Below are 13,398 nucleotides of genomic sequence, written 5' to 3' on the forward strand. Positions count from 1 at the left end.
TTTCTTAGATAAATCAACTTTTGACTTTCCAATAGATGTTTTCATTGGAACTTCCTGTTCTTTTTTCTTGTGAAATTATTCATCACATCTTAGATTTTCACAACTACCCTGAATCTTGATACAGTCGCAGTTCTCCATAAACTACAATTACTGCCTTGCAATTGTTGCAAAAACTCTTCAGAAGCCTGCATTTCATCACTGCAAAGATGAGTGAGATTCATTCGTTTCTCATACACAAACACATTTTAGCCTAAATCAAACATTGTCTGATTTTTACATAAAACACCAGGTAACTCCAGTGACTTTTGATAGTGTATGAATATTGAAGCGACTTATTCCCTGCATTGCAGATATGTTATGTTTATATACCTCCCTTTCATAGGTCTCCAGGTCTCAGTCGAGTGACACCTTTGTCACTTCAAGGAATTCCTCCTCATTGATAATGAAACTGTCCTGTTTTTATATCTAAAACCATGTTCTGCCAGTCAGCTGACAAGTCCTTTTTCTGCAGTGCAACTCTGACTTTGAACACATAGTAAAGTTGATCTATATTATTATCTATGCATATTATATAAATATTTCTTCTTCAAGTGAACTTCAGGAAGCCAGGATCACTGGAGTGTTTACAACATCATTAACAAGATTTATTCCAACAATAAGCAGCAAAATCAAGAGAAATAAAAGTACAATTAGTTGTAGAGACACCTGAGCAATTTCAGAATATTTTATGTAAAACATTTATGTTTGTGTACTCCACTGTAGGAAAGACTCCACTGATTAAAAACTCAGAATCAGTTGGATTATTAGAGTTTCTGAAGACGGAGAGGTGGTGGTTCAGTAATGTGCACAGATCCAGTACTTAAGGAGGATGACGATCAGAAGGACAGGTTGATGAGGGGAGCATTGTTCTCAGTCTTGTCCTCAGGACTCCACTTGATAAGCGGAGAGCTCAAATCAATCAGCTGAAAACAACAAATGCACAGTTACAGAGCTGCTTTGGGTACAAGGTTACTGAAATCTGAAGCACCAAACGAACAAACTGCATCACAGTGAAACAAATCTGTTGAAATACTACATATTCAAAAACTAAAAATCTAGTGGAGTTTGTCTTTCCTGGATATTGGACTGAAGGCATGGCTGCTTTGATCGATAAATAGTCTTAAAAGGCAGCTGTAGCCATTACATTTCTTCACCTTCGCCAGCTGTAGTCACTCAACTGGGCCTCTCTTAATTTATCTTTGTGTTTTGGAGCATTATTGCTGAGACATCCAGTGGTGTAGTTAACCGTGGTTAACAGTGTCACTTGACAGGTGAAGTTAAGGGCAGGTGAAAGTAGCCATTACAGGAATTCTCTCAAAAATTATTGAGTCTACTATGTGGTACAGGTCATAAATGTGTTCTTCAGTTAAGGTGAGAAAATTTGGTGACAAACAAATGATTCTGTATTTCACTTTACAGGTGTGTGGCATATCACTGATCACAGGTTAAAAAATTAATAATAGTCGGTGGGAAAAGTGAGCATTCAAACAATAACTGAAAGCACCATTAACTACTCTCTTAAAATTCCAATTAAAATATCCCAATAATTCTTAATGGGTATATGAACAAATTTAAATAGACTGATAGATTCTAAAAAGGACTTGGGTGTTATCCCCAGATAAGGTGAAAGTTACCTGAGCTGCACTGCAAGTCTTATTATTGGTCCGGATGAAGTCAGGGGTGTTGGTCAAGTCAATGAGCAGCTTCTCTTGAGGAGGCAGGGTGGGTGGTGGAAGATCCAAAAGGAGAACCTGAGCAAAAAAACTGAGTGTGAGATGATCATCTCTGAAGTTGCTCTGCAGCTCCAGCAGATCAGACTGAACAAGTGAAGATGCAAGAGATGCAATGAACTTTGAGTGTGTGGCAACAATTCATTATAATTTTTGTTGTTTTCTAAACCATTATGAAGCAACTTATACAGCTACAGAGCATCTGAATCATCTGGTCATCTGTCAGGCTCCAAATCATTTTAACCTCAAAGGAGTCGATAATAGAAGATAACCTGGTATTAAAGCAAAAAAGGAGACTTGTGTAGTTTAACCCTTTGATCTCATATGGTGATATAACCAGAGTACCAGTGCTTGTTCCTGTTATGCGCTGGAACCTGAACATGTGGAGGAAACTTTGGCTAAAGAAGAAGCGTGTTAAGGTCTTGGAGTGGCCTAGTCAGTCCCCAGGTCTTACTCCCACAGAAAATCTATGGAGGGAGCTGAAGGTTCCAGTTGCCAAACATCAGCCACGAAACATTAATGACTTTGAGAGGATCTGCAGAGAGGAGTGGGACAAAAATCCCCCCTGAGATGTGTGCAAAACTTGTGGCCAACTACAAAACAGGTCTGACCCATGTGCTTTACAACAAAGGTTCTGCCATCAAGTACTAAAGTGTGTTTTGCAAAAATCAAATACTTATGTCCTTCATGAAAATGCTAATTATTTTTTTGGAAATGCACTTTTCTGGATTTTTGTTGTTATTGTTCTTTCTCTCACTGTTCAAATAAACCTACCATTGAAATTATAGAAGGATCATTTCTTTGCTAGTGGGGAAAATCACAAAAACAGCTGGGGTTCAAATAATTTTTTTCCCTGATTATAACTGTTGTATTATGATGGTGTATACTGTGTGACCTCTGACCTCCTGTGTCTTGCTGTTGCTGTCCTCTTTAAGCTCCAGTTCAATCAGGTTTTCATCCATGGGCTCTGATTGGTCAGTCTGTTGGTTGTTTGAGGGTGTGGTGGTAGGGGGATCATCCTCTAGACAGAAGGGCTGAATTTCAGGTGCATCAATAAGCTCCTCCTCCTCCTGTGCATTGGTGAGGGTGGGGCTGTGCACACACAAATATAGACATAAATAAAGAATGACACACCTGCATGTGAAGTCAAAGGAGCAACCAGGTGATCTGCAAAGGACCAGTTAGAAGGCAGCCTCTAGCATCTTACCTACAGCTGTGCTGCTTGGTATATGAGGTGGGGACAGAGTCAGAGAGGGCTGGAGGTTTGGGCGTTGGAGAGGGAATGAGTGAAGCCTTGCGTCTAACTGGAGTGGGGAGGGCAGAGGGGCGTCGTGGCTTCATCTGCAGTGACTTGCATGTGATAGCAGAAGGTGTTAGCGGACCAGCAGATGGCTTTTGAGGAAGACTAAAAGAGAAGGAGTTTACAGTATCACTGATCTGTCAGGTAACATTCAGCTCCAACATCTCGATCAAACACTGAAGGAACATAGAACCCAGCAGAGATTTAACAGTGTCAGGAATTATATGTGTACTGCCATCTACCTGTCCATGCCGTTAAGTGACACCAGCCTCTTTGGCTTCAACACCTTTGAGACATCTAAAGACAAAACAAAGACAGTGAGACAGACATGTCAGAGTGTGAAAAACTGAAGCTGAAAATCTTGCTTTGAACTCAAATCAAATTAACAGTTTTCTCAATGCATGTTATTACTGCAAGGCAAACACCTGACAAAATTAAAGAGAAAACCCCATCAATCAGTAAATCCCCTACAAGTAGCACTTAGAAAGGAAGAAGCCCTTTCAAAGCCTGGTTTATAGTCACTACACTGGTTGTTGCAAAAAAACTAACATCACCAAAGCCATGTAACTATTTATACTGCCACTGAGAGCACGCTGATCCATCAGTGTCACCAGTGAAGAAAAAAAGCCCACATTAACAATGGTAACTCAGCAAAAGCCATCAAAAAGGGAAGGAAAAAAAAAAACTAAACAAAACAAAAACTGGATTTTTTTTTAACCCCGAGACAGAAGGTCAGTTTCACTCAATTTATGAGTTAGATGTTAGTCCATTATTTGTCATGTCCAAATATCTCAGAGTTAATCATCACTTTCTCACCATTTGCATGGTGAACACCTTTGCCTCCTGTGCTTGGTGTAGGTAGGACCACCGCCTCAGGTTTAGATTTGGCCTTCGGTCCGCTCTGCAGCCGACTTGTGGAGGTGGTGAGGTTGGAGGCAGGTCTTTTGGGGGGCGTGGCTTCAGCGCTCTTGTGAGGAGTGGATTTGGCATCATTGCCACTCTCCGCCTCAGACAGCTTCTTGGCCTGTGTCGATATTGAGCGGCGGCCAGCGGCAGTGGAGGACACCGACTCTGCAGCACTGTAGATGGTGGACCTGCGTGGCCTGCTGAGGCTGTTCACTTTGCGGGGTGCTGGGCCAGTGGAGCTGCTCAGATTCCCGTTAAGAGTAGACTTCACCTTGCCTGAGAGCAGCAACAGATGGTGAAACAGGGTAGATATTTAACCATTTAGCTGTACAGTAAATCTTTAAACGATCATTCAAATAAAACCTTCGCACGTACTCATCCAGGACAGAGATCAAATCATTTTCAAGCTACCAACCAGAACCAATCTAAGCTAGTTGGAGAGAACACCTTATTGTGTTTACATTCCAATTTACTCTGACCTAGAGGACCTCCCTCCACAAGCCTATTTATAGCACTCATCCTACTTCAAATGCTGCATTCAGATGTACCCACCACATGTAAACTCAGAGTGCAAGTTGTCTGAAATCAAATGTTAACCTTTTGCAGTCTCTCTGTTTTAGTGTTGTTGCACTGTGTTCTAGTGACTACAATATCAATTCAGGGGATTTTAGAGTAATTCATGCTTCCATCTGATAAAAAGCTTTACGGAGATATTCTTTCCAGCAGGACCTACATACAGTGCCAAAACCACCAACAGATGGAGCCTGAACTTCCTTGCGACAATACCTCAGACTGTCTATGAGATATTTAAGAGGATGAGAAACAGTCAGCCCAAAAATTCAGACAAGCTTAAAGCTGCTACAATAAAAAAAACCTGGGCTTCACCAAAGCCTCCACATCACAGACTGATTCAAAATCTTTTTTCCCCAATTAAGTTTATTATTATTATTATTATTATTATTATTAATAATAATAATAATAATAATAATAATCGTCTAATAATTTTTGACGATTTCAGATTTTCATGAGCTAATGATAATAATTAAAACATAAATTTTAAAGCTTAGCCTTTTGAATTAAACTAGAGGAAAAATGAGATCTCACAGTATTCCCTTTTTATTTAAAAAAAAAAACAAAAACATACTAGCATGTAGCTCCTGTTACCATTGTGCAGTGAGCATACCTTTAGCCGGGGAAAGAGAGATGCTGGAGTTGAAGCTGGATACAGAGGAGGATGATGAGGACGTGTTCTTTCTCCTGGTCTGAAGACGCTGTGCTTTCCCACCTGACAGGTTCCTCACTCCACTCTGCTGGAAGGAAACACAATCATGACCAAAACAAATGAGTGATTTTACATATTTATCTATGTTTATCTTTTATATGTAGTCTATGGGTCAGACGTAACCTTTGTTTACCTTCTACAGACATTGCAGTGAGTTTGTATTTTAAAGGTCTTTCCTTTGAATTGTTAAAAATGACCTACGATAATTCTCAAACATAAAAACGTCCTGTTAATAATAGAGATGGCACAATATCACTTTATGTCCGATACCGATATCTTAACTTTGCATATCTGCCGATAACGATATGAAGCCGATATAGTGTATTTTTTTTAATCAATAAAACTGTTTTTTATAAATATGTTGTTGCATTTTGTACAAGTTCATATTGAAGTTTTAAAAAACAACAACACTAAAGCTATTCTGTTATACTTGTATGCAAGAAACACACTGCACCCAAAATATTTTATAGTTCAGCAAAACTGATCAATCTAATAAACTTAAAGCTGCACCATCCTCCCTATTCTGGTATATTAAAGAGTACTTAGCAGAAATATTAAACAACCTAATTAATAGGGTTGCCAACTCCCAGCAAAAATATTAGAGAACCACCCCCCCACCCTCCACCTCACAATGCTTAATCAACTTTAATTTAATGCACATGTAAAACAAATGCACAGAAATCAATTATTTTTCTACAATATTTATATAGATTCAACATCTTTCTTCAACAGAAGAAAGATGTACTATAGCTTAGTAGGATGTATATTAGATTTAATAGTTACTATATACAATAATGGATTTCTATACATTTAATCATATGACCACTTTGGTCAGATAATTATTTATTAAAAGTTAGTCATTTTAAATGAAATAACAAAGAAAAGTATTTCTTTGTACCCCCCTTTCCTTGTTAATGCCCCACCTGGCCCCCCTGGCAAAACTTTGCTAGACCCACCCCTGCACAGTTACCAGCTGTCAGCTACGTAAAAAAGGATCCTGATGTTATTTGTCTCTCAGAAACAGTTCATAACTTCCCTTCAACTCATTCATGTCACCTAAAAGGTAAACCTGTTTCTCCATCACCTGTTCAGCTCTGATGATTCAGTAAGGACATCTCCTGGTTTCATCTTCATGTTTCCCTCTCACCACATATCCAAACCGATATCATGACCAGCAGCTTTTACAGCTGTGGCTCCAGCAAACATCATCTGATACTAGAAAGTAATATTAAATCAAGTTTAACAACAGCTGATCAAGCTTAAATGTGCAGCTGTTGTTTATCCACTGGTTTCCTCTTTCTGGTGCAAAGTGGGTGATAAATAAACAAGTAAGACGGGACTTGCGACAGAAAAGCCGATCAGCTGATCATTGATCAGTTTCATGATTGAAGTAGCAACAGGAGAGAGAGGGGAGAGAATGAGAGAAGAAGAGGCAGCTGTGCAGCAAAGACAGAATAACTCCTGCCTTTTTTGTGCCTTTCCCCCCCCCATTCTAGCTGAAGTACGGGACAAATTGCTTCCTTTTCGCCTCAATATGGAACTTCGATGGCCAGTCCAGCTGTGGCTCCATATATCAGTTGTTAAGCTTAATGTGGAAATACTATGCAAACATTCAGAGATGCACTTACACACTTTACTTCTCTGGGATAGTTTTCTCTGAGATGAAATGCTGCGGTTTGGAAGCATGTAGCGAGGCGCCAAATGCTCCACCAGACCACCGACAGGTCTCGCAGACAACAGCCGCTCTATCACGTGACACATACTGCTCCAATGCGCTGAGCTGGGTTACGCCAAGCAGCGTGTTTTGTGAGGTGATTTTGTGATACTTTGGATCGGATTACTTTTTTTTTTTTTTTTTTTTTTTTTTTAAATCTCTCTCCGATATCCAATCCAGTAATTTAGGTCAGTATCAGACCGATACGATACGTAATATCGGATCAGTCCATCTCTAGTTAATAATACAGCAATGTTATTTTAATTCATCCATCCATTCGCTTCCGCTTCTCCTTTTCAGGGTCGCGGGGGGCGCTGGAGCCTATCCCGGCTGTCATAGGGCTAGAGGCGGGGTACACCCTGGACAGGTCGCCACTGTCGCAGGGCCATCACACAGGGACAGACAACCATTCACACTCACATTCACTCGCACATTCACACCTAGTGGCAATTTGGATTATCCAATTAACCTATACCCACAAGCTGCATGTCTTTGGACGGTGGGAGGAAGCCGGAGTACCCGGAGGGAACCCACGCAAACACGGGGAAAACATGCAAACTCCACACAGAAAGACCCCGGCCTGATGTTGGAATTGAACTCAGGATCTTCTTGCTGTGCGGCAACAGTGCTAACCACCGTGCCGCCCATTATTTTAATTAAGTTTTCAAAAAAATTGATGTGTTCATAGTAAAATGCATTAAAAATATAGAGGAGTGGGCACTGGTTTGTGGAAGCTGCTATGTTGATCATGACTACAGTGGGCGAGGTGGACATCTGTTCCTCCTAATCGTGTTTTATGTATGTGGCTATAGACTGGCCACACCCCTTATAAGTTACTTTTAATTTAAAAATCCTGAATGGCTCTTTCACGATATCTGACAATTTAACATTTGTACATGTGGATAATCACTTTCTCCTCCTCCTCCCCTGCTCTCTTCTCCTCCCTCATCTCCACCTCATCCCCTTTTCCTAAACTGAAGTCAAAGCTTAAAAATATCCTCAAAAACTCACCTCAGTATTGCTGAGGTGTTGCAGTATTGCTGTACTATTTATGGCCTCCTCCAGGGTAAACAGACATGGAAACATTGACAGCAGAGGTAAGCTGATAGCCTACTCACTACATCTGAATGGCAATGACAGTTGCTTGTCATACAGAGGCCACCATAGCTAGGATTATGCATTTGAATTGGTAGGGGTAAGAAAACAAAATTCATTTGAATGCAATCTACTGACATCTAGTGATGAGATTTCACACATTCTTTTAATGATTCATAGTTAAAAAGGCTATGCTATAAAAAAAAAAAAAAATGGGGGAAATATAAAAAGCTTGACTCAGATGCTTCTACATGACTCCTATCAAAGCGCTTCAGCTCCATAATTGTTTTTTGTTAACCTCATTTACAAAGTGAGAAATAAAGTCAGCAGGTAAATATCACTCAAAGTAAACGTAAATGTTTTTCCCAATCCAAAAACACTGCACTGAACTATTTGAACATGCAGACCGTTACCTTTACCTTGGTTGGCCGAGGAAGTGCGCGTTTTCCCAACAGACTGGAGTTGAGGGAGCTATCACTGATGTCAGAGGCCACGCTCGCTGAATCTGAGAGCAAATCCTCAGACGACTCCGCCCTTTTAGGGGGACAAGAAGACGGGCTTTGCCTCCAACTGCCAACTGCCTGAAACAGGTAATAGGTAACAGATCATCTGTAATCTGTTGATAGGGCGCTTTTAAGCCAACAACTTCTTACTAAACTATCTACACACAAAATAAAAATTTTAATAAAAGGAGAAAAGCTCATATAAAGTCAGTTCTGGTTGTGTTTCTGTTTATTTTATTACATTTGCTTCCTGGTTAGGAATCTGTTTCATCTATTTATTTTTGCTACTTTAATAAGTCTTAAGAAGATTGTAAGTTTTTCTAGGAAGGATCACGTTATGAACTGGTTTAATACAAATTTATTAATCTGTTATGTAACTGTAACATCACACTTGCATCTATTGAATGGTTTCTTTAAAACAAAAGGTAATGTATAAATATAGCAACAAGCTTTTTAAAACAGGAACAGGAGTGTTCAGTTCGTATCTTTAAGTATTAAAGGTGTCAAGTACTTATTCGAAAATGCACCTTATCCATTTTAAAGAAATTCATTGGAAATGTTTACAATCTTTTGTTTTTTTTAAATGTTGCTTTTTAAAAGCATGTTCAACAAAGAAATCAATCATAAATATTTTCCATGCAAGGAATAAAGCAGAAAATAAATACTGCTTGTATTCTTCGGGCATTAAAAATACCCCAAATACCCACGATTCTGTCATGGAAACTGCACGGGCTCAGGAACACTTCCAGAAATTATGGAACCATTTGCTGTCCCAAATCCAAAGTTACATTATGCAAGGAGGAATACATATGAAGACATGATCCAGAAACGGCGCTCTCTTCTCAGAGCCAAAGGTATACAGAGAAGCCTTTAATGTGACACGCTTCCACACCGCCATGAAAATGTAGTGGAAGTGTGGGAGGAGAGGCGGGTTCGGAGAAGACTGATTCAGAGAAAGCCTATTAGGTATCTGTCAAAGGCTGCTTCCAGAAAACAGCGATACTGGGTGAATTAAAAACTCAAATCTTACTCTGTTGGGTGGTTGCAGTTTGGTCTTTTCCACTCTGCTCTTGTTGGTTGAACAGGAAGTCACTGGAATGGTTGGTTTGCTCGGCAGCACAACAGCAACACCTAGTGCAGATTTCCCTCGAAGTGCAGTTCTGGGCTGAGCTTTGGCTTGGATCACAGGGCTGCAGACGCTGAGTCTGCTTTTTGAAGTAGGGCGGGTAGACGAAGCTGGGGTGATAGTGGGGCGGATAGATGAAGTGATGCTGGAGCCGCTGCCTCTCTGCAGTTGGCGCTGGATGACGGGCGGCAGCTGCTTCAGTGGACTGTCCTGCACACAGAAGGTCTGTCGTTTGTTTGGGCTGACTCCACTGGTGGTCTGAGCAAGGAGACCAAGTCTGGTCTCAGCATCCTCGACAAACTCCTCTTGCTCAGTCATGGTGTCCATGGTCACACTGGTGGCGTCTCTGTTCTCATCGTGTGACACAGTGCTCTGCAGCTGACTTGCTAGTCTGTGGGCTTCCTGACACACAGCCTCCAGCTGTTCTCCCGTCAGCGGGCTCCAGGTTATGCTATGGTTCTCGAGGGGAGACGCCACATTAACGGAAATACACTTCTCTTTATGACTGACTGGACCAACAAACACCTCATCTTCAGCTTCATCACCCCTAGAGCTGTAGAGCACAAGGACATTAGTGCATAAGTCACAGCAAGAGTAACAAACAGTTCACAGCAATTAAACTTTAAACATCAAGGAGCTGACTACACACAGTTTTAAAAAAATAAAGCATTTCTTAAAATAAAGCAAGAGTGATGTGGAGCAATCGTGTCATGCCGACATAACAAAAGAAGAGAAAAAGAGTTCAAGTTATTACTAAAATTAAATTTGGAGCTATAAAGGCAAAACCAAAGTAAACTTATTTTGCTTTAAATTATTAAGATATATTATGCACTTAAGTAGTTTGAATTAGAAATCACACGCCCAAACAAACTTTAGAGGGATTTTTTTTTAAACCAATAACTCAAGGTCTAATATGATACATTACAGAGCTTACATCTAAAATGGGTGATGGTATTGAGGGTATCCTTAGAGAAACTTGCATGTCCACGTCAACTGCCATCCTGCCCGGCCAGCAGGGTGATGACAATACCCATCCGCATTTTACAGTTGAGGGTTAAAATGCGGAGTTCCTTGATGGTTTTTACTCAGTTAAAACTGACTTTTAAGATACCTCAGGATGTTCAGAGTTTTGCAAAAGTTGTTGACATTCACTTAAACTTATTTACAGTTGAAGACAACAGAACTATTGGGACACATGTTGTTTTACTAATTTTATACTGTTCATTAGTTTTAATGGTTGTTTTATATTCTTGTTAATAGTTTATTACTTTGTCAATTTGACTTTTTGTGTGGGTTTGCTCATTTCAGTTTAGTTTTCATTAGCTTACATATTGTCCGTTATTATACTGTGCTGCAGATCAAATCCTGCATGTAAACCTTATTAGTGCAAGATCACATGTCAAACACGTCTTCTGGATGTTGGCAGCCGGACAATCAGAGGACGTTGTGGGAATTTAAATGCGGAAATAAAAGAAAAGTGCGTGACTGAACTCCTGGCAGTACCTCGATAGAAACTCTCTTTGATTTTTACCTGGCAGGCGACAGAGAAACATCAAAGTCAAACTTCTCATCAGGCAGAAAGAACACATCTACTGAGACACAATCAAAGTGATTAGTGATGAAACGCTTAAAAACACACGGTACGATATCTGACGGTCACTGAATGCTTACTCACCGCTGTTAGCTCGACAGTCCATCCGTAAGCTTGTTCGTCTCTGAAAACAGATCAGACGTGAAGATTTACTATCACAATAGCCTAAAAACATTCAACTTTACACCAACACTGACAAACAGTGAAACCAGCGAATTTAGAAACGACCATTTTGATTATCATGCTAACTTTAACGTTAGCTCTTTAGCAATCCACCTATGTCAAACAATAACGGACAAGAGCGTAAAACTCACAATTTAAAGATTCATTTTCGATAATTTTATGGTCCAACAATTTCCATGGAGAAAATGTTTTATTCAAGTTAAAATACAAACCTCTATTTCCTCCGAAACCTCAAAAATCTTTTTTGCTTCGCATTCAAACAGCGACGTGGAAGCAGAGAATTTCACAAATAATTCAAATCTGCTGCGCTGCGTGTCACGTGACTCATAGATGCGCCACTATTGGTTTAAAGACTATGACGGAGTCTCCGGTGGCGTCCTGGGGATTGTAGTCAAAAGCTAGCTAAAACTTGTGCCTGAACAATTTCCATTTACCATTTATGATTTTGCTTGATTTAAATTCGATTTTAAAAATTAGTATCCCAACAAAACAGCTCATATGAAAGTAATACAAATGTAATAAAAGTTTAAAAAATGACTCTTAGCAGTTAAATTCGTTCATCTTTGTATATTTTTAAATTAAAGATGTGCATGCATTGAATAAAATGTAGATTAAAAATGCAATTCTTTTACAGTTCTTTCATTACAAGTTCTACGGTATTCATTGGACTGCTACATAACATGTAATGGTACTCTACTGCTTTTTAAATAGAATAATAGATTACAATAATAAAATCTGTGGATGAAGACTCTCTCTTCTAAATTTGGTCTGCCTGCTAGAACCACTCATATATAGGCCACAGTGATTCAAATAACCACTGCTTACAACCAAGGTGTCCAAAAGAACATCACATCATCAAACGCACTGTTTGTTTGTTTGTTTTTTTGCACACTTCTTAAAATTTATAATTTATTTTTATTCATAATTTCTTTGGTAAACTGTTATTTGCATATTTTTACTGTAAATTACTAAGAATTTACTGTAAGTTAAAATCTGTAAATTTTGTAGTAATCTGTAAATCTTACTGTCAGTTCTTACTGTCATTTACTGGTTGGGCATTGGACAGCAATAAGCATTTCTCCACATGTCATACTGTGTATGGTTGTGTGTGTGACCAATAAAATTTGAATTTGAACAGCCTACCTGAGTTTTGTTGCTGACATACTGAAGCCCACATTTTCCTGACAAATGTAGCACCATGTAAGGGGAAATAAACAGGCTCTCCTGTATAAGAATAACAAGAATAAACAAGAAGCAACAAAGAAATAATTTTACTGTTTGTGGTAAGTTTATATTGAACAGCTGCAATAAGCTGAAGTTTTTAGACGTAAGAGCATATCGGAAAACACATTTCAGTCACTGTTTAAAGAGCAAGAGTTGTGCTGTAGCTAAATGTATTACCATTAGTGTCCACGATGACTTTGAAAACAGAATGCACTGGAAATGTACGTACATGAAAATTATACAGAGTATAAAACCATACAGAATTATTATCTCTGTAAAATTGTTTTATTTTTAGGCCATCTTTTCTTTTACAGTGAAAGTCTAGAGTTATGCATCTGATCAATATACTTTAAAGTTAAATTAAATGAAAAGTGACTGGTATCGGACTATTATGTACACTTGTGGCCTTTTAAAAAAAACATCTGTGGTAAGCCAATATATTAGAGCAAAACATTTCTGGCACAACTTCACCTACTTCCAAGGTGGAGGGAGATAAAAGTTGTATCAGTTGTTCATCTTCCCTTAAGTGTTGCTGGAGTTCCTACATTGTGAAGCCGATATATTAGGCACAAATGTGATGCCACCTAAAGCATGATGCAGGTACTGCACTAAAAAGCCACACACTGTTAAGGTACCATATTAGATTTTACTTAAACACATGTACATCACATTTCAACAATAGAAATTACACAATTTAAAAAACAT

The 13,398-nt window shown here is 39.1% G+C and overlaps 1 protein-coding gene across 8 annotated transcripts; it reads right to left on the reverse strand.

The window, feature by feature from the left end:
* Window positions 1-63: 63 nt before the first annotated feature.
* On the reverse strand, window positions 64-11,806 carry gtse1 (G-2 and S-phase expressed 1). 8 transcript variants are annotated; one of them, XM_085283066.1, is made up of 12 exons: window positions 11,682-11,806; window positions 11,371-11,410; window positions 11,199-11,226; window positions 9,600-10,248; window positions 8,480-8,647; window positions 5,159-5,285; window positions 3,886-4,251; window positions 3,312-3,366; window positions 2,977-3,174; window positions 2,672-2,861; window positions 1,674-1,790; window positions 64-962 (listed from the first exon to the last, which is right to left on the reverse strand). In XM_085283066.1, exons 2-12 carry the CDS (start codon window positions 11,390-11,392, stop codon window positions 876-878), a joined length of 2,007 nt encoding a protein of 668 aa, XP_085139192.1. In that variant the 5' UTR covers window positions 11,393-11,410; window positions 11,682-11,806; the 3' UTR covers window positions 64-875. The 8 variants fall into 8 exon arrangements, with proteins under 8 accessions (XP_085139192.1, XP_085139187.1, XP_085139186.1 ...); XM_085283061.1 differs by having other exon boundaries at window positions 5,159-5,282; window positions 11,199-11,284; window positions 11,682-11,776; XM_085283060.1 differs by having other exon boundaries at window positions 11,199-11,284; window positions 11,682-11,776.
* Between the last annotated feature and the right edge of the window lie 1,592 nt (window positions 11,807-13,398).

The sequence above is a fragment of the Mchenga conophoros genome, linkage group LG7 (assembly GCF_057382185.1).
Source record: "Mchenga conophoros isolate Kocher_MC1m ecotype Shallow Benthic linkage group LG7, M_conophoros_male_GT1.1, whole genome shotgun sequence".
In the NCBI taxonomy this organism is placed as follows: domain Eukaryota; kingdom Metazoa; phylum Chordata; class Actinopteri; order Cichliformes; family Cichlidae; genus Mchenga; species Mchenga conophoros.

What these genes read in the sequence shown, in the direction of transcription:
- gtse1 (XM_085283060.1), bottom strand. Translation starts at nt 11,284, where the DNA reads ATGTGTTCTTTCTGCCTGATGAGAAGTTTGACTTTGATGTTTCTCTGT. An exon ending in CAAAGAGAGTTTCTATCGAG is followed by an intron (nt 10,249 to 11,198) that starts GTACTGCCAGGA and finishes TGTGCTCTACAG; the next exon opens with CTCTAGGGGTGATGAAGCTG. An exon ending in ACCAAGCAGCACAGCTGTAG is followed by an intron (nt 2,862 to 2,976) that starts GTAAGATGCTAG and finishes GTGTGTGCACAG; the next exon opens with CCCCACCCTCACCAATGCAC.